Source organism: Phoxinus phoxinus (genome assembly GCF_949152265.1).
Source record: "Phoxinus phoxinus genome assembly, chromosome: 17".
Lineage (NCBI taxonomy): Eukaryota > Metazoa > Chordata > Actinopteri > Cypriniformes > Leuciscidae > Phoxinus > Phoxinus phoxinus.
Genome location: NC_136892.1, coordinates 25611007 through 25631290, shown reverse-complemented (window position 1 = coordinate 25631290; position 20284 = coordinate 25611007). Strand labels below are relative to the sequence as shown.

Below are 20284 nucleotides of genomic sequence, written 5' to 3'. Positions count from 1 at the left end.
CCACTGCAAATAATCCAATTGATCATCTGGCCAAAGAAGCATTCATCTTCAAAAGTTTCTGTGAGGGCAATAACCCAAGACAGATTTGGCAATAATCACTGGTGCAGCAAAAACAACCAACAAACAAACTGGCTCAAATCAATATGTGCTGATCAAACATTTATTGTTCCAAAAAGTGTTTCCAAGCACTGTCATGTTTGTTCACGTCATTTTAGCCGCCGTGCCTGCGATGGTGTGCATCGCTTTCGTGGTGGTGGAGATTGAGCAAAGGTAGTATACCAAATTCACAAGGTTCTCCCTCCTCCCTTTAACACGAGTATCCCTGTACACCTTGGGTAATTTGAATAAACTGTCCTCCAAATGTCTGAGATTTCAAGGTCTCCTGAAATACTCCAGGACACCTTTGCGCCGCTCCGCCCTGCCCCCACCTCCAAACAACATGTCTTCCTAAAATATTTAATTGGACGCAGTAAACCCCTGATTAAATAAAAATGCACTTTGAAGACAGCAATATGAGCTCAGAGAGTAATCTGAGAGAGAGAAAGAGAAAGTAAGAGAGAACGAGAGCGATCTTCAATTACTGTGCCGAAAACCATGTCAAGCTTTTCTTTTTTGATTCAATAAAATAGGCCTTAAATATTCAGGAGCTGTTTCTGGGACTAATGAGTCCTCTCCTTGAGTGATATTATTCCAGTGGAATGAAGTGTAGTGTGAGGGAATATTTGAGGAGGTCGGTGGATGCATTTCTAATGGGCTTTAATACTAAACCTGGGTTCCCGTCTGCTGAATCCCTTGCCAGGGAGAAAAAGAAGAACCCTGAGATGGCATATGAGCTGAACTCTCCCATATGACGTGACATACACTACCATTCAACATTTTGGGAAAAATGTGAAAATTTCCCAAACTTTTCAGAAAGAAAGAAGGAAAGAAAGACAGAAAGAAAGAAAGGAAGACAGAAAGAAAGGAAGACAGACATGCAGACATGTATACAGAAAGACAGACAGACAGACAGACAGAAAGAAAGAAAGAAAGAAAGAAAGAAAGAAAGAAAGAAGACAGACATGCAGACATGTATACAGAAAGACAGACAGATTGACAGAAAGGCAGATAGACAGACAGAAAGAAAGACAGACAGAATGACAGACACACAGACAGACAGAAAGAAATACAGACATACAGAAAGACACCATACAGAAAGAAAGACAGAAAAAAAGACAGATAGACAGACAGCCAAAAATATAGACAGACAAAAATACAGACATAAAGAAAGAAAGACAGACAGACATACAGAAAGACAGACAAACAGACAGAAAGACAGACAGACATACAGAAAGACAGACAGACAGACATACAGACAGAAAGACAGACAGACATACAGAAAGACAGACATACATACAGACAGACAGACATACATACAGAAAGACAGACATACAGTACATACAGACAGACAGACAGACAGACAGACAGAAATAAAGAACTCTATTCACTTTTATTGTCTTTAGAAAAGGACAAAGAAAAAAGACGAGGAGCACAGAGGAATGGAGACGAGCGCAGAACGGAGGACAGGAGAAAAGAGGAACGGCTGTAAGTTCTGTGAATCGATTGGTGGAGGAAAAAGCCTGGGCTCTAATGTGTTGCATGTGAAGGATTTACTGTGGAGCAGAGCTACTGAATCAATGGTGTAGAAAACGCATCATTAGGACACAGTCCCCCCCCCCCCACTCCATACTCCCATAGGACTCAGAGACAGTATGAACACACACTACAGTATGCAATAAATACAGCTGCACACTCTTCCCAACACCCATTCAACACCATGTGTGTTAACAGTCTCACAAGTAACTCATTTACTTGTTTGTTCACGCAACCACACACGCATTAACGTATAATACAAAGGGACTATAAACACAAACCTGCACGTGCACAGACATCCGCCGGGACAGGGGCGCAATCGCATTCACGACACGACAATTTTACATTTACGCTCATGAATACATCCGACACATACCGTGTAACACTATAAGGCAGGTCTTTCTATTTCTCTCTACCGCCTTTTCTCACACGCACACACTGCTTAATTCGACCAAGCCTTTTTGAATTGAATTTACATCACCTTTTGGACAGATAATAGAAAATTCAGTCGTGTGGTGTTCAAAAGTGGACAGTCAATTACATCCTGGCTCTGTGGGGCTTCACCGAAGTATCAAGGATAAGCCCGTCTGCCAGGCTCTGAAATACAAGAACTGAAGGTTGCACTGAAAGAGGGTAGAAAATATCTTTGGCTTCCCAAATATAGTATTATTAGAGCAAAGATGTGAGGGAGCGTGCGTTTAATACCGAGAGCTTGTTAGCGAGATGTCATGCAGGAAAGCAGTAAAGTCAAGGTTTACATAAATGCGCTGCCAAGCCACAGGACTAATCAAAACCAGTAATGTGGCATTTCACAGCGGTTTACAAATCAACGTCCTTCCCACTGGCTGGGTCGGAGAGATGGGCAATGCTACGAGTGGGCTTTAGCCATGAAAGTTTTCATGCACGGCCGTTTCTGTCACTAATAAAACCATTCAGAGCTGCAATCTGCTCTATAAATCATCTGTAGAGTCACAAGCCAAACTTTTGACTTTTGGTATATTCTGCAACAAAGTGAAAGCTCATTTAAATGATCGTGCGCACTTTCAGTTCTGCAGGCAACCTTTTGACTTTTTGGTCAGATCCATCTAGATGAAGTGCTGAATATTTCAAAGGCATGACTCTGATAACAAAGTGGAATGTACAATTGCGCTTGAAGGGTTTGCAAATTCAAGACACGAGACTGACCACTTGAGGTTCTTGCAAGTCTTTTATTAAGACACAATGCCATGAAGCTTTACTTCAAAACAGTTTAATTTAAAAAAAAATATTCAGTAAGAATGCATTGAATTGATCAGAAAGTGACAGTAAAAACTGTCTTGTTACAAAACATTTTTATTCCAAATAAAGAATTGCTGTTCTTTTGAAATGTTCCTACTTAACAGCACAACTGTTTTCAACATCGATACTAATAATACATGTTTATTGAGCATCAAATCAGCATATTGGGATCATGTGAATCTGAAGACTGGAGTAATGATGCTAAAAATGCAGCTTTGCCATCACAGAAATAAATCACATTTAAAAAAATATAAAAAAAAAAAAAATGATATTTTCAATTGTAATAATATTTCACAATATTACTGCTTTTATATATTTTTATCAAATAAATGCAGCCTTGGTGAGCATAAGAGACTTCTTTCACAAACATTTAAAGATTGTACCGATTCCAAACGGTAGTTTACTGTGGGCTATATACATAATATGTGCGTTGGACTACGGAAAGCTAAACGGGACAGAGTTTTTCTATTTTTTAACAACCACATATTGAAGTAAACACTTTAAGAGTGTCTGAGACTGAGATTGAAAAGGCGAGTGGGACTTTTTAATTGTAGCCCCACTTATATTTCCAGTATTATCATAAAAATTACAGCTTAAGTAGATTTCAATATTTATTTTAAAGTATATGGGTGTTTCAAAAACTACAGCATTTTGTCTCTGAGAAAAATTACTTTTATACCTACACACATAAGTATATATATATAATTACAAATATAAAGCGTACATTGATGATACCTTTCTTTAAGTATAACAGCATCCATAGATCTACGGCTTTTGAGACGTACCCAAGATCCCCCTGCAAGAGCTGGAGCGCAGACAGACCAGAGAGCAGAGACCGTCCTGCTGAAAGCGAGCGAGCGCATGGCAGGGTGACCGGCCTGTCCGTCTGCACCTCTCACCCTCTCGGTGCCGTCCTTGCATTGACACCAGCAGACACAAACAGCTCCTTAATATTCCCCCACGGTCCTCTTGTCTCATCCCGTCAGTGTCCCGCTGTCCTCCTGGCCGCGTGGACAAAAGGGACGGGACGTTCCGGGTGGAGGACATGAATCATTATGCTTCCTCTTTCCGGGACCGCTCGCATGCCCATTGATTCCACCGACTTAATTGGCTTTATTAGCCAAGACGGGAAGCCGGTGAGGGGCTTCTGCGGCGTCTCCGTCTGCACCCCCCTCTCCTCCTCCATCCTTCCACCCAGTCCTCCTCAGGAGAAACCCGGCGTAATTGTTTTCCCTCTATCTTCTGTGTCATTGTCGGATGGGTCCAGGGGGATTATTAGTAACCCTGGGTCCCTCAATAATTCATCCTAAGCTATTTATACACAAATGGAGAGTCCTTTAAACTCTCCCTCAGTGAGCTTATCTACTGTTCAGATGGAAAGGGAGGGAGAGAATCCAAAGAGATTGGAGTGAGAAAGCGAGGGAGAGCGATGTGTACCTCTTTTCAGCAGAGACACAATGACCTGTTTCTCCAGTGTTTTCGAGTTTCAAGGTGACGCTGGCATACTCTCTCCCTTCTCGCCTGCCAACCCCAACAAAAGTGCCATCTCGGGAATACGCTCGCTCACACAACGCTCATTAATGGCTTCTAATCTGCCAGCTTTTCTACCCATTTAACGCAATTAAGACGTTTACTAAAGCTAACATGGACCGGCAATCAACTCCAAGGACACAGCAGACGTGCATAATAGGATTTGTAAACAGACAATGTTTTATCAAACGCACGCTCGATAACGTTTCCAATGCGAGCGCGGCCCCAGACAGGAAGTCAAGCTGACTCTCTGCAGGAAACCGAGCATTATGGCTGCTCTCCTAAAATCCTGCACATGCACACAGACGAAGGCCCTCGCGGCTGCTTCACGCTGATACCCATGTTCCTCACTCTTTTAAAAAGAGGACAGCTAAGCTGCTCAGGGTGAGGAGGCCCACGGTTTCCACAATCCTCAAAACTCGTCATATTTATCCGTTTGGCAGAGCAACCCTATGCTATCTTTCTCTCCTTGAATAAGTAGGACTGCAGAGCTTCAATTTCCAGTCTTTTTTGTGTGAATTTAATGCCCTCGGGCAGGGCATCCGAGGTGTAGCAGCGTGCAACTACACGTGGGTATGACATGGGAATTAAAAGAGAATACTTTGCATAGACTATAATTTGCCTACTAAAGGGAGCATTGTTAGCCAGTCATCGTTATCAGTGTCATCAAAGCCTGGGACTTTATGGTTCTCTACAGAACATTATGGCTTCGTAATAATGTAGTCTGCTACCTCCAGACAGGTCTAAATATGTCTGCATCGACTGGAGGTCTCCAGGGAAAACAGAGTCATAAATTGAAACTAACGAAAGACACTTTAAAAAAAAAAGCAAACAAAACAAAAAAGCAAAAGTACACAGTGTTTATTTCTTAAAGATGAAGAGTCTAATATTTATGGCAGTAAAATTACAAAAATAAATGTTTCCAAACAGAATCAAATATGATTGTAATTTAAAGAAAGCCAGAGGACGATTGAACGAACGAACGATAGATAGAACAAATGAACAAACAAACGATAGATTTGTAGATAGAACAAACAAACGACAGATAGATGGATAGAACCAACGAACGATAAACAGATAGAACAAATTAACAAACAAATGATAGGTGGATAGATAGAACAACCGATAGATAAATAGAACAAACAACAGATAGATGGATAGAACAAATTAACATTAGATAGAACAAATGATAGATTGAAGGATAGAACAAACGAACATAGGTAGATGGATAGTGGAAGTGAACGACCAACCGATAAATAGATAGATAGATAGATAGATAGATAGATAGATGGATGGATAGAACAAACGAACGATTAGATGGATAGAACAAATGATAGATAGATAGAACAATATGTATATAAAATAATAAAACAATATATAGATAGAATGATAGATAGAACAATATAATGATATGGGTGTGGCCAATTCAAATTCCAACATAAACAAATAAAGATAAGTCACAAAAATTATGTTTCACCGGTAGCAAATTATTTTAAGAACGTTCTTTAAAAAAAGGCACAAGTGAACTTAATTAACTGAATTAATATTTTATTCTTTTAGATAAACAGGTATTATAGACATCTCTTGGTTCAATCTGAACCCTGTTAAAATAAACAAAAGAGCTCTTTTTTGTGCCACCCTGATGGACCCCACTGACCAGGCACCTCGGAAGGGGGAAGGATAGCGCAGTAGATTCACTGGAGATTATTATTATTTAAAACCTCTGCTAATAAGCTTTGCCATGCTGGGAATGGGCTGGTGGGGTGAGGAAAGGGTGATCTCTGGGGCCATTAAATTGCAAATGAGTGATGATGTGCTAGAGAGCCCACCCCCCCTCCCGCGATCACGAGCCACTGCTGCAGACATAAGGGCCTCTCATACACCTCATCCAACAACAGACCCAGCTGGGTCCACAGATACACAGCCAAAAAGCTGCACAGGGTGTCTAGTCCCCCTACACTTCCCCTTTCCAGTCCTCTATGTTTCAAGCTGAAAGTTATCACCCTGAATGTCGTACACACTCGCACTGTATATTTAAAATAAAAACCACATCCTTAAAACAAACAGTGTTTTTAATGAATCGGGCTGGCCTGCGAGATTTCAACAGCAAATGCATGTATTCGGTGCTGCACTGTCAGATCTGCATGGGTGCGAGTAGGCTCATTTTTAGCAACTGCGACCCTGCATTAGAAGGTCGTTCTCTGTCCGAGGCCATGATGGCCACAAAATAGTGCTTAAATCTTTAAAACCGTCACCTATAAATTACTGCAAAGGACAGCGGGGTCAAAGCTCGACGTGGAAACCGGCCAAGAGCCATCAATCTGCGGTGAGGGTGACATCTGTCTCAGGGACTCCCCTGTTCTCTCTTTCTGCCCGATTCCTTTCTCTTTTATCCAACCCCCCCCTTCCCCCCCCCCCTCTCAATCCATCTTTATCACGTTCTTTCATGCTTTCTTGCAAATGAAGCCCCCCCACACCACACTAAACCCAAACATATTAAAATTCATGAGCAAATGTTATGTCGCACATATTTCGACGCAGGGGCTTCTCAAGCACCCAGGCTTTTCGTGGCATCACTTTCAGTGCAGGTTTAATGCCCATTTTGGGCATGAAATACAGATTTTCTGCCTCAGAAAGTGGGCTCTGCACATTTTAAACTGCCACGGAGACTTTCACAGCACGGTTGAAATCCAAGCTGCAACTTTCAGACTTCCATTCTGGAAGAATCTGAAGATTCTTGAGTTTATTCCCAGCAGCATTCTGCAGTCTGACCTCCCCTATTTCTCTCTCTCTCGCATTATTATAACTTATTCATATATTCTCCTAATTCCCAAAACAAACCTTAAAAGATGCCTGCAATTGCTCCAGCTTTCTCGCATCCAATTGAAATGCAAACTTAAAAAAAAAATCATCCCATGATGGCAGTGGATTAATGAAAAGGTTTGAACTGGACCGTGAACCTCATAACATTGCATTTTTTTGGTGGGGTTTCTGATAGAGTGAAAAGACAAGCAAAACAACTTTATTTCGGAACAGTCTGCAAGCTTTCGTAAGGTTTGCTTCAGCCACTTTAATCTGAAGATAACAGCTTTCGGGTTCCGTAACTATAAACTGTAAGAAAACACAGAGTCAAAAAGGCTCTTGGTGCGCTAGCAGTCCGGTTGGTCTTTAAACGTCTTATGCCGAATGAATTTCAGTCCAATAAATATCACGACATTAAAATCCTATTTACATGCAATAACACTGAGTGGGAAAATCACTAATGAGGATTTATTTATTAACAATGCCTCAATAAAAAAAATCGTAGTCCCCTATGAATAACAAATAGACTGTTTCAGTAGACGTCAGGCTAATTATAATCTCGTAATGGTTTAATATGGGGTTGTTCCAGAATCATTACGTATTTTTCTTGGGGTACGTGAGCGCCGTCAAATCACTTTTGTATCAAAGGATGCCGAGAATCAATAACCAAAAGATAAGTAGATACACACAGCTTCCTTTAAGTGCTATACATATACACTTACGCATATACCGCCGCATACATAAACATTGCAATCTCCACGCGCTGGAGTCGGCCGGTATCATATCACCATCTTGATCTGCTCCTACTGCAGGCAAAGCGTACCCTCCAGCCTCACGTATCCCACAATGCCCTCCTGCTTCTCTGAAAACAACTAGTTTCCACACATCCTCTGTTTTATATCAAGCCCTGCATGATAAATCTCAATACAGCTCAGCACAAGATGGTACATTAGCATAGGTACGAGAACACCTTGTGTCTGTGCAGACGTACTCCGTGGAAAGCCCTCCAAATAATAAAAAAATACAGATCGATGGCATGTAGCTCACAAAACAGCCGTTCTTAATGCACTGTTGCTTTTGTCATAAAGAAAAGACAAGTTATGCTTAATATAGATAATCTATTTGACTATTCAATATGACATAAACAAATGTTGGTTCAGTCATAAGTTGAGAAAATATTATATATGCAAGCCGAAACATCAAGTACGAGGATGTTTTTAGCTAACACACACGCTTAATACACACGCAGGCTGTTGTTTACAAGGAAATGGTGAGTGAGTGTTGTATAAAGCAAAGACCCATTAAGGGCCCGTAACTCTGCTACACTGTGTGCACTCATGCTATCACTGACCCATGGAATATTGTTTCATTTGTTCATTGCAGGATTTTAAATACTAATGCTTCCTGCGATGCATGCATGAAACTCAGTTTAACGGTTGTTTATTTGTGTGGGAATGTGCTCAGTAGTAGACCCCACAGGTACACACATCTGTGAAAGACATTTCCACAGAATTGGGACAAAGTTTGTCTACGCATCTACTATCCCTTAGAAGCTTTTTTGCCACAGACATTTTTTGAGGCTGGATTTTGAAATGTCAAAAGCTACTCTTTGTTTGTTTTTTATGATTATGTTAGGTATTTATAAAGGTGCTAGGATGTGATTTGATTCAAGGTCTCCTTAAAGAAAACTGAACCACTAGAAAAAAACATCTTACATTCAAGGAGGGATTTTGGTAACACTTTATTTTAAGGTGACATACTTACACGTTACAACATGTACTATATAATAACTGTAAATTATGCATAATTAGAAGTAACTAACCCTAAACTAAACCCTAACCACAACTCTATAGTAAGTAAGTACATGTACAGTAGTTAATTAATATTACTCAGTACTAAACGATTAATTGCGATTAATCGAATCCAAAATAAAAGTTTGTGTTTACATAATATATGTGTGTGTATTGTGTATAATTATTTTGTATATATAAATACACACACATGCCTGTATATATTTAAGATTATATATATATAAAATAGTTATATTTATATATAATATAAATCATATAAAAATATATATGCAGTATATAAATGCAAATATTTCTCGCATTTGTGTGTATTTATATATACAAAATAATTGTACACAATACACACACATATATTATGTAAACACAAACTTTTATTTTGGATTCGATTAATCGCGATTAATCGTTTACAGCCCTACTCAGTACTTTTGTTTCAATTTGTCTTCCATAGGAAAAGATGTGAACCAGGACTGTAACTGGTTTACACCTCAAAAACAAAACAAAAAATTATTTGGGTTAAACATCTGGCTAAAGTTCTCATTTACCATTAAGAGTGTAATACTCTCAGCTCCATTTATCACATTTCCACAGATTTTTCTACAAAAATCAATGCATATACTGCAAAAAAGGCTTTAAACCTGCTCATAGTCAAACAACCAACAGTTAGTCTAACAACCAGGTTCATTGTAATTGTATATCCTCAGTGTAGCCCTATTTACAATCCGCTATAAAAAGACACAATGATGATTAACAGTACACAGCCCCTTCATTCCTTTCTTATTGCTCGTTTACATCAAAAAGTAATTAAAATCTTGCTTGCTTAAATCAGTCCATACAGTGAAAAGGATCTAAGCTATTACCTAGGCTTTTAGTTCTCTACCTCACCATTCTCTGCACACTAATTAATGGAGTTTGAATACAGCATCATTAGACTAACAAATAGGTAACGCTTCACATAATGAGAAAAAAATAATTTAAAATAAAGGGCTTAGACAAAAAGAGCACACTGGTGTATTTTTAACAAGACGGATGCTAGATTCTCAGATCGCATCAGGAACGCTTAATTAAAAAAAATCATGTTAAATTACAATGACAATGGTTGGTGCTATTTTAGTATTTTTTTTTAATGGAGTAAAAAAGTTTCTGAGGAGAAAATAAGCAATCATTGGTCTAAATAGGTTATAGCTTATTAAAACACTATAATACCTGGAGAAAGTTTGCATCCCCCCAGAATTATTCAACCTTCATTCTTCCTTTGCTCATGGGCATACACAGAATTTGAACCAATCACGTAAGCCGTATATGTCATGTGACGAATCACTCTGGAACCATCTACACCATGTCAGCAGTGATTAGCTACTGACGTAGTGATGCCGTCAAATGAAGCAAATGAGGATAAAAAAGGTAGAAAAATCACAATTTATTGTTTGCAAAAATTGTCAAAAAACTAAAATTTCTATTAATGGAAATATACTGTATATAAAATCGACTGCTCTTACACACAGATACATTTTTCATTAGTTGAATCATTAGTGTTAGATTACAGCTAGAAAAATGGAAATATACTACATAATAGCCTGCATTTCGAGGCAAAAAAGCTTCTCCAGACGAAATTGAAGCAATTTGACTGACAGCTCTGTTTTCTTCCTGTATTGTGGGCACTTTGACACCTTTTCTTAGTCTTGCCTAGACAGCAGTGCACATATCACTCCTAAACCCTTTAAATATTTAACACACACACACCACAATAACACTTAGATGATGCAACTAGTTTGAAAACAGAAACTATTAATTTAGCTAGTGTTGTTTTCAGAAACTGCAAGGCTTCGGAGGTTCTTAAATCAAAATTGTGATTCACAGGCAGGGCGAGATAAAACCAGTGTGCCGCAGAGGGGGGTGTGGCCTCGGGCTTTTCACCCGCACAGTTTATATGAAATTACAGCTAAACCTTATAAAACTTTTAAGGCTGAACCCAGTTTAGCCCTGCCTTGCTCTTCGAGTACCGCTATTTAAATATATGAAAACACAACAAGGCCATTACGCCGGACATAAATCTTGCAGGATAAAATTTTAGGAAGCCTGCAAAAGCTGCGCAGCGCAGCATATTTGCATAGTTTTCAATTTAGAAAGTAAATCGCCTCCGCCAAGCGACATTACTTCCAGTTTAAAAGTTCACACAGCTATCTGACAGAGAGTTATGGTAGATAACAGATGAAATTCATGAGATGAGTGTTTTGGGATTAGCTGTTGCGCATAAACATGTCTCCAAGCTGTCCGTGCGACTGAAAAAACTGAGACGAGTTTTAAAGTGTCCTGAGGTATGAGAAAATGGCTACGTTTTGGCCCAATTCAGACCGCACAACAGGGTCACACTAGCTAATAAGGACCACCGCAAGGTTAGGACAACTAGACAGGTCCTCTATCCTGTAGAACTCCAAACCTGTGGCCAACACATGCAGCGTATCCTTTTCCCTCTCTTTCATCAGCAAGTCATTGCTCACCTTGAGTAACTAGCTTTTCTTTTGATGGCCGACCTCTGTTGCGATCGCCTCAAATTACACCAAAACAGTTTTGCCACCCTTTCGACTGTCTGCCTGAAAAATGGGCCTGGTCTCATGGATGCGCATTTACATGCATGTTGGTGCCACGGCTGCTACTTGTATTCAATGCTGCATATTGAGAAGGCGACCTGTGGACAGCGGCGACCTCCGCGGTGACACGTCGACTCACTCATAAACAAATCAGACGCATCGATCACGCGCCGCAGATACCGCACTCGAAGCGGGAGCTTGTCTGCGATGTCTCGGGATGAGCAATCTGAGACTTAGAGGCTTGAGAGGATTTGGGATGGGCCGAGGCTAGGAACATCTGCAGATCCAAACGAGCTAGAGAGGGGGAAAAAAAAGAGAAACGCTGTGTGTGCAGATGATGCAACAGCAATGCAATGGTGAGTCCAGGACGCGAGCTGAATTAACACCAAGCCGCAGGAGGAAAAACCCAGCATTTCTCTTTCTCCGGCAAGGACATCCAATTGTCTTTTGGACAAATCCTGCCCAGAAACTCAGGTTTAGGTTGCCCAGAAACAGGATTCTCCTCCCCGTTAACACAGTCTCTCGATAACACGTCAACCCAATGGAAAACAAACATTGTACTTTGTACATTTTTCAAAGAGAGCTTGTTTGGACCTTCGAAACAACTGTCTAGAAAATAAAAAGCACCTTACACATTAAATTAGGGTGCAATTCTCACTATTAACTAGTTGCTTACTAGCATGCACATTAGTCGGATATTGGCTGTTTATTAGTTCTTATATAGCACACATTAACACCTTATTCTGCATGACCATATTCTGCATCCCTTAATCCTACCCAATACCTAAACTTAACAACTACCTTACAAACCATTAATAAGCAGCAATTAGGAGTTTATTGAGGCAAAAGCCGTAGTTAATAGAGAGAATTGGACCCTAATCTAAAGTGTGACCAAAATGATTATACTTTTTTTTTTTGTCCATCTTCACCCCTCAAACTTGAAAGCTAGCCGTGACCTACAGCTAAACAAGACACTGCAAATGATCTCAATCTCAGACTTTGCAAGCTGGGAGTGATAGTCATTCGGTGCATAGCCGCAATCTCCCCTACGCTAAAAGGCGTGCAAGGAGAAGATGTTAAAGTCCGCAGCATGTTTCCTGTAGCTGCTGGTGACCGGTACAAATGGCCTCTATTAGCTGTGCTGAGTCACGCAGAGCAGCCAAATGAAAGTGCTGGTGAACGGAGGACTCAAGAACTCCCCCCACCCCACCCCCAGCTCAGGCCGGCATGCCCCAAGTACCCGGTTTTCTCCATCTGACTCTCTAACACTGTCTACTTCTATTACTCAGTTTAAAAACAGAAGCCCATTCCTGTGCTAAACTCTCTTTTAGTCTGTTTTCATCCATCTTTTTTTGTTTTGTTTCTCCTCTTCTCCAGCTCTCTTTTTCAATCCATCACTCTCCCAATCTCCATCCTTTAGCCAGTGTTGTAGCATTCGCCTCTTTCTCACTTTCTCCCGAGAGACAGGAGTCTAAAGACTAGATAACTGATGTACAGAATCATTACTTTGGCTGCTCAGGCATGAGGATGAATGAAGCCCCACTCCGCTCAGTGTCTCATTAGAGTCGACACGTAAAATGCATCGGGCTTTATTCAGTCATCTCTCCAGATGCGTATCAAGCATGGCGAAATCAAATGCATGCCCACACGCCACGTCTGCACATCAAAAACAAAGCTCAGAAAAGTAGACCATATGCATGAGAATAATGACTATCAAAAATAGAATTCAGCAGCATAGTACGAAAATGCAGCGTCTCCTCCTACGTGCTTCTTTATAGCATCAAACGCGTTCCCTCTCCACCTACACTCATCACAACTTCAAACGCTCACGCTTCTCAACGATGTTTGCTTCTGGTGTTTACCTGCACAACGCGGGATCTTTTCTTGACGATTTTAGATTCTGCTGAAAATGCACAGCTAGCAATTAAAGGCGTAGTTCCACCAAAAAGGAAAATTCTGTCATCACTTACTCACCTTCATGATGTTCCAAACCTGTGTGACTTTCTTTCTTCATTGGAACGCAAAAGAAGATATTTTGAGAAACATTGGGATCCAAACAACATTGGACCCCATTGACTTTAAGTGAATGGACATTTTTCACAACATTCACCAGAAAGAAAGTCAGACAGGTTTAGAACAACAGGAAGGTGAGTTAATAATGACAGAATTTTCAGTTTGTGTTTGGGTGTGATCTCAACAGCGCTGGCTTTCCATACCGCTGTCTCGGTCTGTCATGTGAATATCTAACCAATTACCTGCAAGACGCAGAAACTCCGAAAAGCTTGAGGTTCTGGTTCCGCTATCCTAAGACCCCAACCGAGAGCTCTCAGGACCTCTTCTCAGCGTGGAGTGTAATGGTAAATCTTGAACGATGTGTGTAGGAGGGTAAGTGAGTGAATAAATGGATGACAAAACCCCTTCTAGCCAGTGAATGGAAATAAAAATGGCATGATTGGAAGAGCGGAGACGGCAGAGACATGCAGCAGGCTGGAGGAGGTGATAACATGTGAAGAGAGGAAGTGGGTGGAGGTGGTGATGGATGAAGGGCCAAGATGGTAAACTTCCTATAATGATGAAAAACAAAACAATGCGATCTTGTTAATGATCAAGGAGGGCAGACTACTGCCAGGAGTCATTTGTTTGGGAGGCACTCTCAGAAAAATAAAGTACTTTAAGTTGTTGTTCGGTAGCTTTTAGTTTGTAACTGAGGCAGATCCTTTAACGTCCCCCATGAAAGCAACATTGACAAATCTAATTTTGCAGTGTTTCGTTTCAATGATTTATCTGTGCATATCATTATTGGTCACACTTTAGATTAGGGTCCCATTAACACGATTAACAACGACTTTTGCCTCAAACTCTCAATTACTGCTTATTAATGGTTAGTAAGATAGTTAAGTTTAGTTATTGGGTAGGATTAAGGGATGTAGAATGTGATCATGCAGAATAAGGCATTACTGTGTGCTTTATCAGTACTTATAAACAGCCAATATCTTAATATGCATGGCAATAAGCAAATAGTATATATCGAGAATTGGATCCTAAACTTTAGGGCATAATTTTTTTAAATGCATGTGCCTTTGAAATATTTAATCAAAAACATTAATGTTCCTTCCTCCTAGCAAAGACATGTCTTCTCTGATGACGTGTTCACCAATGATCCCTCCGCTCTAGGAACCTGTCACTCACATGAGATCGCAGCAATCAGCAGGCAATGATCCAATCAAGTCCCGCCCTACATTTTCTACAAACTACAAACTACGTTTTGTTTGAGAAGCCGTTTCACTGTGTCACTATAGGGGAGAAAAGACCACTGCAACTTTATAAAGGAAAAGAAAATTTAAATTCTTTCACCATTTATTCACCTCATTCACTTCATTCCAAATCTTTTAGACTTTCTTTCTTCTGTGGAACTCAAAAGAAAATATTTGTAAAAAAAAAACTTTTGGGGCCAATGTGACCTTCATTTTATGGAGTCAAAATATCTGCTCAACAGAAATGCATACAGGTTTAGATTCTCATGAGGGTGAGTAAATGATGGCAGCATTTTTTATTTAAGGTGAACTTTAAGGGTACATATTAGCACTTTTTAAGGGTACTGCCCTAGTGACAAGGTACTACTGTTCCTGAAAGTGAAGGGAAAGGTCAGTTTTAAAAAACAGCATATTAAGTTCTTGAAGGAAAGAGAGCTCTAAAGCGGACAGGCTCCAGCGTACTGCAGGGCACAAGAGAGAACGGCACTGCTGCCAAAGGGAAATAGATTTTGAGAGACACTGACGCCAGTGCTTATGTCGTGGAGAGGGGGTGAACGAGTAACTAAACTCAGTCGTAACATGGAGCCAAGCAGGCCTGACGTCCACACTAGTGAATACGGGCCCTGCAGTGGGGGGATGGGTGCAAAGGACCATATATTGCAAAAAGGAGACAGTTCCTAGAATCAGCCGGCACGACTCCCCATAGTTCACAAGCAACATGATTAACCACTGGACGGGGAGTACTCCAGCGGTGCTATTAATAAAAGATAACCTCCTACCCTCCCCAGATCCGCTTCTCAAAGCCACATTTTTGCTAGGCACATACAGAGGACAGCTTTGTTTACTACAACGGAGGAACTTCATCCCTGGGGCTTGGGTAAGCAGCTTCTTCCCTCGACTCCCAGGGTTGGGTGGGTAAATTAGCCACTGATGTGACCCTAAAGCCAAACAAGGTCCTCTGGGTTGGGGATCAATTAGGCAAGCCTGTGAAATAATGACACCCCTGGGAAGATCTTCCTAGGGAGACCTCCTTTGGACCCCTGCTGAGGGCTTCAGGAATTGATCGTTCCGAACACAGCACAGGTACAATAATTCAGCAGTTATTACCACACTGCAGGAGCAAGCGAGCGCACAAACAAGGCACAGTTGCGGCTGAACCTAACCGGAGACGCGAGTTGCTGCGTATGACACACAACTGGCAAAGAGAAGATAAGCATGCAGGAGGTAATTATAGTTCGGCTGCTGTTACTGCTGGAACACACCACACTGAAATGCTATTGTGCGGACTGACACCATAAATTAATATTTTATTGTGAAGCAATAGAACAGGAACAATCATGGCTCCACGACCCCAATTAAGAGGTTACTGGACAGACCCTTTCAGTACAGATCCCATCCTTGCTCATATGTTCGCTTTCATTGTCTTGACGGCTGCCATTCACTTTTACTTCTCGCACAATCATACGTAGACAAAAGACACGAGATAATAGGCTACTTGTCTCAGATAGTATTCCAGGGAGTTTTTGTTGTGCACACAACACGATCTCTAAAGAAAACTAATTGGGGGAAATGTTTATAGAGGCTCACACACGCACTAGTAAACACACACATTCTTTTTTTTTTATCGTGGTGGGGTTCTTTCCATTGGCTCCTATTATTTTTAAACTGAACAAATAATATTTAATAAATCTCAAAGTGTATTTTTATACATTTTCATTAAAAGATTATGTTAAATAATTAGGACTATTTGCTGGACCCCACAATGTAAAATTTGTAGGCTTTTGTTTCCTTGAACATCTAGTCACCAGAATGTAGGTAAAGCCTGAACACACAGACACACACTCACATAGAGAGAGAGAGAGAGATGGAACAAGTCTCAATGGATTTATTTATTTATTTGGATGACTAACAAAGTGATGGAATTGTAAGCGAGCTGGACCTCAAGACAGATTCTACAGAACTCTACAGGGCTTTTAACCCTGGGTTAATGTCTTTTTCAACACTGTGTAAAGACCATTTTTAACCCTGGGATAAGCACATGTTCCACATTTGCCATTTTGGAAGGGGGTCCGCTTTACTTTTGTTCCTAGGTTATGCAAGCGCCACTTTATCGACACACTACGCTACAACGTTATGTCGAGTTGTTTAGCAACAGACACCAATCACAAACTGCCTCAGTGCATAACCTCATTAAATATTCATGCGCTTTGTACAGTCGCTGAAACTTTCACGCGCCGTGTTTAGTCTCCTCGTCTAAGGGGAAACAGTTAAAAATGTCGAACAGCGTTAAATGGAGAGATGGGGATTCATTTTGCTCTATAGTGATTTCTCACACAGATTAACAAGCAGTTATTAAACATGTCGTGTGCAATATTTGTCAGGCGTTATTCACCTTAAAATATTCAAGAACGTTAAGGTTTACAAATGCACAGTGTGAAATCTCAAAACTTGACAGAATGAACAACTAACTCAGAAAGTATGAACATTGTGAAATAGAATAAGATACGTCAATTTCAAGAGTAAAAAGCCCATATCCATCAATCCCTCCCCCCGCCACCCCATCCCCAAAATAGGATCGCGTAAAAAACACTAAGTAGCCTACCATTTGCCTTCTGTTGCTATTTATCAAAATTCGCTTCGTGAAGGATACGGAACAATTCTAAATAGGCTACTTAACTTTCGTAGTAAACCAATTCATGAATTATTCCCTAACATATTTCATGTTAAATTTGTATATGCATAAAATAGCCAGTACATCCAAGCCTGTTGTTCATAGAATTCGATTTTATGATGGAAACGAAGGCAAATCAAATCAAGACATAGGCTAGTGACAGAAATCAAATGGGAAACTGCTCTCGCGAGCGAAACGTACCTTTGTGCATGCCAGTGAAGCGGTCTTTCAGGACGGTGAGCTCGTAGATCTTGCCAAATTCCTCGAAGAGCGGCCGGAGGTCCTTCTCGTCCAGGTTGCGGGGTATCTGTCCGATGAATAGTTTGATGGCATCGTGGTCCTTCATGGGAATGGTGGCGCAGCTCGCGGGACTGTGAGTGTGGCTTATTCCGTTCACGAGCCCGTTCGTACTGGCCGCTCCTCCATGCACCGCGGCGTCCACCTGTCCGTTCGTTAAAGTTGCCATGTTCACCGCGAGGACTTTCAGCTGCTACGCCTTCTGAAGTGTTTCAAATGGCGGGATGAGACGTCCTACTGTGGTTTTCGCCGAAAATGTACAGATGCAAACACCTACCATTGAACACAAGTCAAATATCAAACGCGTTTGGTCGTCCAGGCGGAGGCGTGTTTCCTTGTATTTGTCCCTTACTACTCAATTCATTCATTCATGTAATAAAAACGAGAGAAAGAAAGAGAGAGAGAAAGAGAGAGAGACAGACCGTGAGCGTTCGCTTTACCTCCGTTCCCCTCGCCCCTGCTTCTAGCTACCCTTTTATTTTTTGCATTGAGAAGTCGGTATGGGTGTCCTCCCGGTTTAAACCGACAGGGCTGTCTCAAACGCGCTCAGTGCAGTGGGGAGGAAGAGGAGAAAAAGCAGCTCCCTTTATGTCACACGACGCTCTCTCTCCCCCTCTCATCGTTATATAGTAACATGGTATGTTCCGCCGAAGGAGAGGGACTATAAATAAAGAAAATATCACATTTACACGGCTCTTTGTACGCTGCCTTGTGAATGACGCACCTTCTGAATGACCAATCTGTTTATATATTTAAAAAAACGTGTATGCATTGGTTTCCCAACGCACTCCAAAGCATAATGTTCCCCTATGTGCATTTTTCGGGAAAGCATCAAAGGATTCACCCAAATTCGCTGTAAAGCGCAGAGGGAGCGAATGGACAGCGACAGTGCTGAAACGCTCGGAAAGTGCAAGGACAAAAACAGCCTTATGCATGCAAGAGAAATGCTTTGAATGTTGTTATTATTAAGTTATTATTAGTAGTAGCACTTATTCGTAAAAATAATTAATTTCGCTGAATGAGAAGCAATGCCTCTTTTCAAATGCACGAGCCAGAAAGAGGGCTGTGAGCTCCTCCGCGCGGTGTGTACGGGCAGGGAGGCGACACGTGTGTGTGTGTGTGTGTTCAGGAATGGGGGTTATAAAAATACAAATCTGTATCATAGTTGGTTCTCAATGAGGAACCTTTAACCCATTCAGACCCAGTGTCCATTCCAATGAGCACGTTTCGTAAGATTTTGGCTCAATGCATTTTTAGATTGTGCTACATAACGTTTTTTTTGTCTTGCTCAAAAAACGTATTTTGAAAAAAGGCATAATTTGAACGAGTATAATATCACACACACGTTGTGTTTTCATGTTTTATGGGGACTTTCCATAGACAATTATTTTTATACTGTACAAAATGTATACACTACATACACTAAACCTACCCATCACTGAATTTTTACATGTTCACACACAGAGAGAGAGAGAGAGAGAGAGAGAGAGAGAGAGAGAGAGAGAGAGAGAGAGAGAGAGAGAGAGAGAGAGAGAGAGAGAGAGAGAGAGAGAGAGAGAGAGAGAGAGAGAGAGAGACTGGATGTTGCTACAGAGCCAATGCCTATTGTAATGGACATTACAAACAGCAATTGAAATCTCATCATAAAATTATCTTTTGATTGATTCTCATTTATGGCTACATTTAGAGTAGAACTGAAGCATGGTCATTTTTTTTTGTGTCCCTTGAACATAATTCAAGAGCAGCGGGTCAATAGCTGACATTGGAAATTCAAAGTACTCTTTAGAGAGATTATTTGTAGTTACATCTTTTCACTTAGACCTTACTTTCATTGGATTTCATCAGTTAAAAATGCTGTTGAGAATGACTAATACAGAGCATTTGCTTCAACAATAAACTCTCCTCTTTTACTAAAGTAAAAAAATCCACAAAAAACAAAGCGTCTCTTCAATTTAAACATAAACCCATCAACGAGTCTACAGAGATCTGCTGTGCTTTCTGATCAGGAAAAACAACCTTGATGTAATGAAGACTGCTTGGAGGTTTGAGTGATGTCTCCAAACATCTAACCTGAGCCCCGAACACCTCTAAAATCCCACTTATCCACGATATGAACCGTTGTTGACAGTCAAAGCGTGTATGCACAAGTGCAAACGTTGCATGCAAGCCTCCAATTTCCACACCAGAGCACACAACCACAGCGTTTTTCATGCTGACAATGACACACCCGCTGTCGAGACCAAAGCACCTGCTCATAATGATGGGAAATTGTAGGCTGCCTCAGAGTTCCTGCTGAGCACGAGGCCCACGGAGAACAACAGGCATACATGTGTTCGGCACCGGCACAACGGCAGGTAGGAGCGCTCAAGCGAACTCAAAATGGAGGAAAACAACAAGCCACTTTAGATGAGGCCTTCTGACGGC

The 20284-nt window shown here is 40.9% G+C and overlaps 1 protein-coding gene across 4 annotated transcripts in view; it reads right to left on the bottom strand.

Annotated features, from left to right (window-relative positions):
• celf4 (CUGBP, Elav-like family member 4) overlaps positions 1 to 18416 on the bottom strand; it is a 90393-nt gene extending 71977 nt beyond the window's left edge. For all 4 annotated transcript variants that reach the window (XM_079585204.1, XM_079585206.1, XM_079585205.1 and 1 more), the window contains exon 1: positions 17765 to 18416. In XM_079585204.1, the coding sequence (XP_079441330.1) occupies positions 17765 to 18029 (265 nt within the window). In that variant the 5' untranslated portion in view covers positions 18030 to 18416. The remainder of the gene's footprint in view (positions 1 to 17764) is intronic.
• Between the last annotated feature and the right edge of the window lie 1868 nt (positions 18417 to 20284).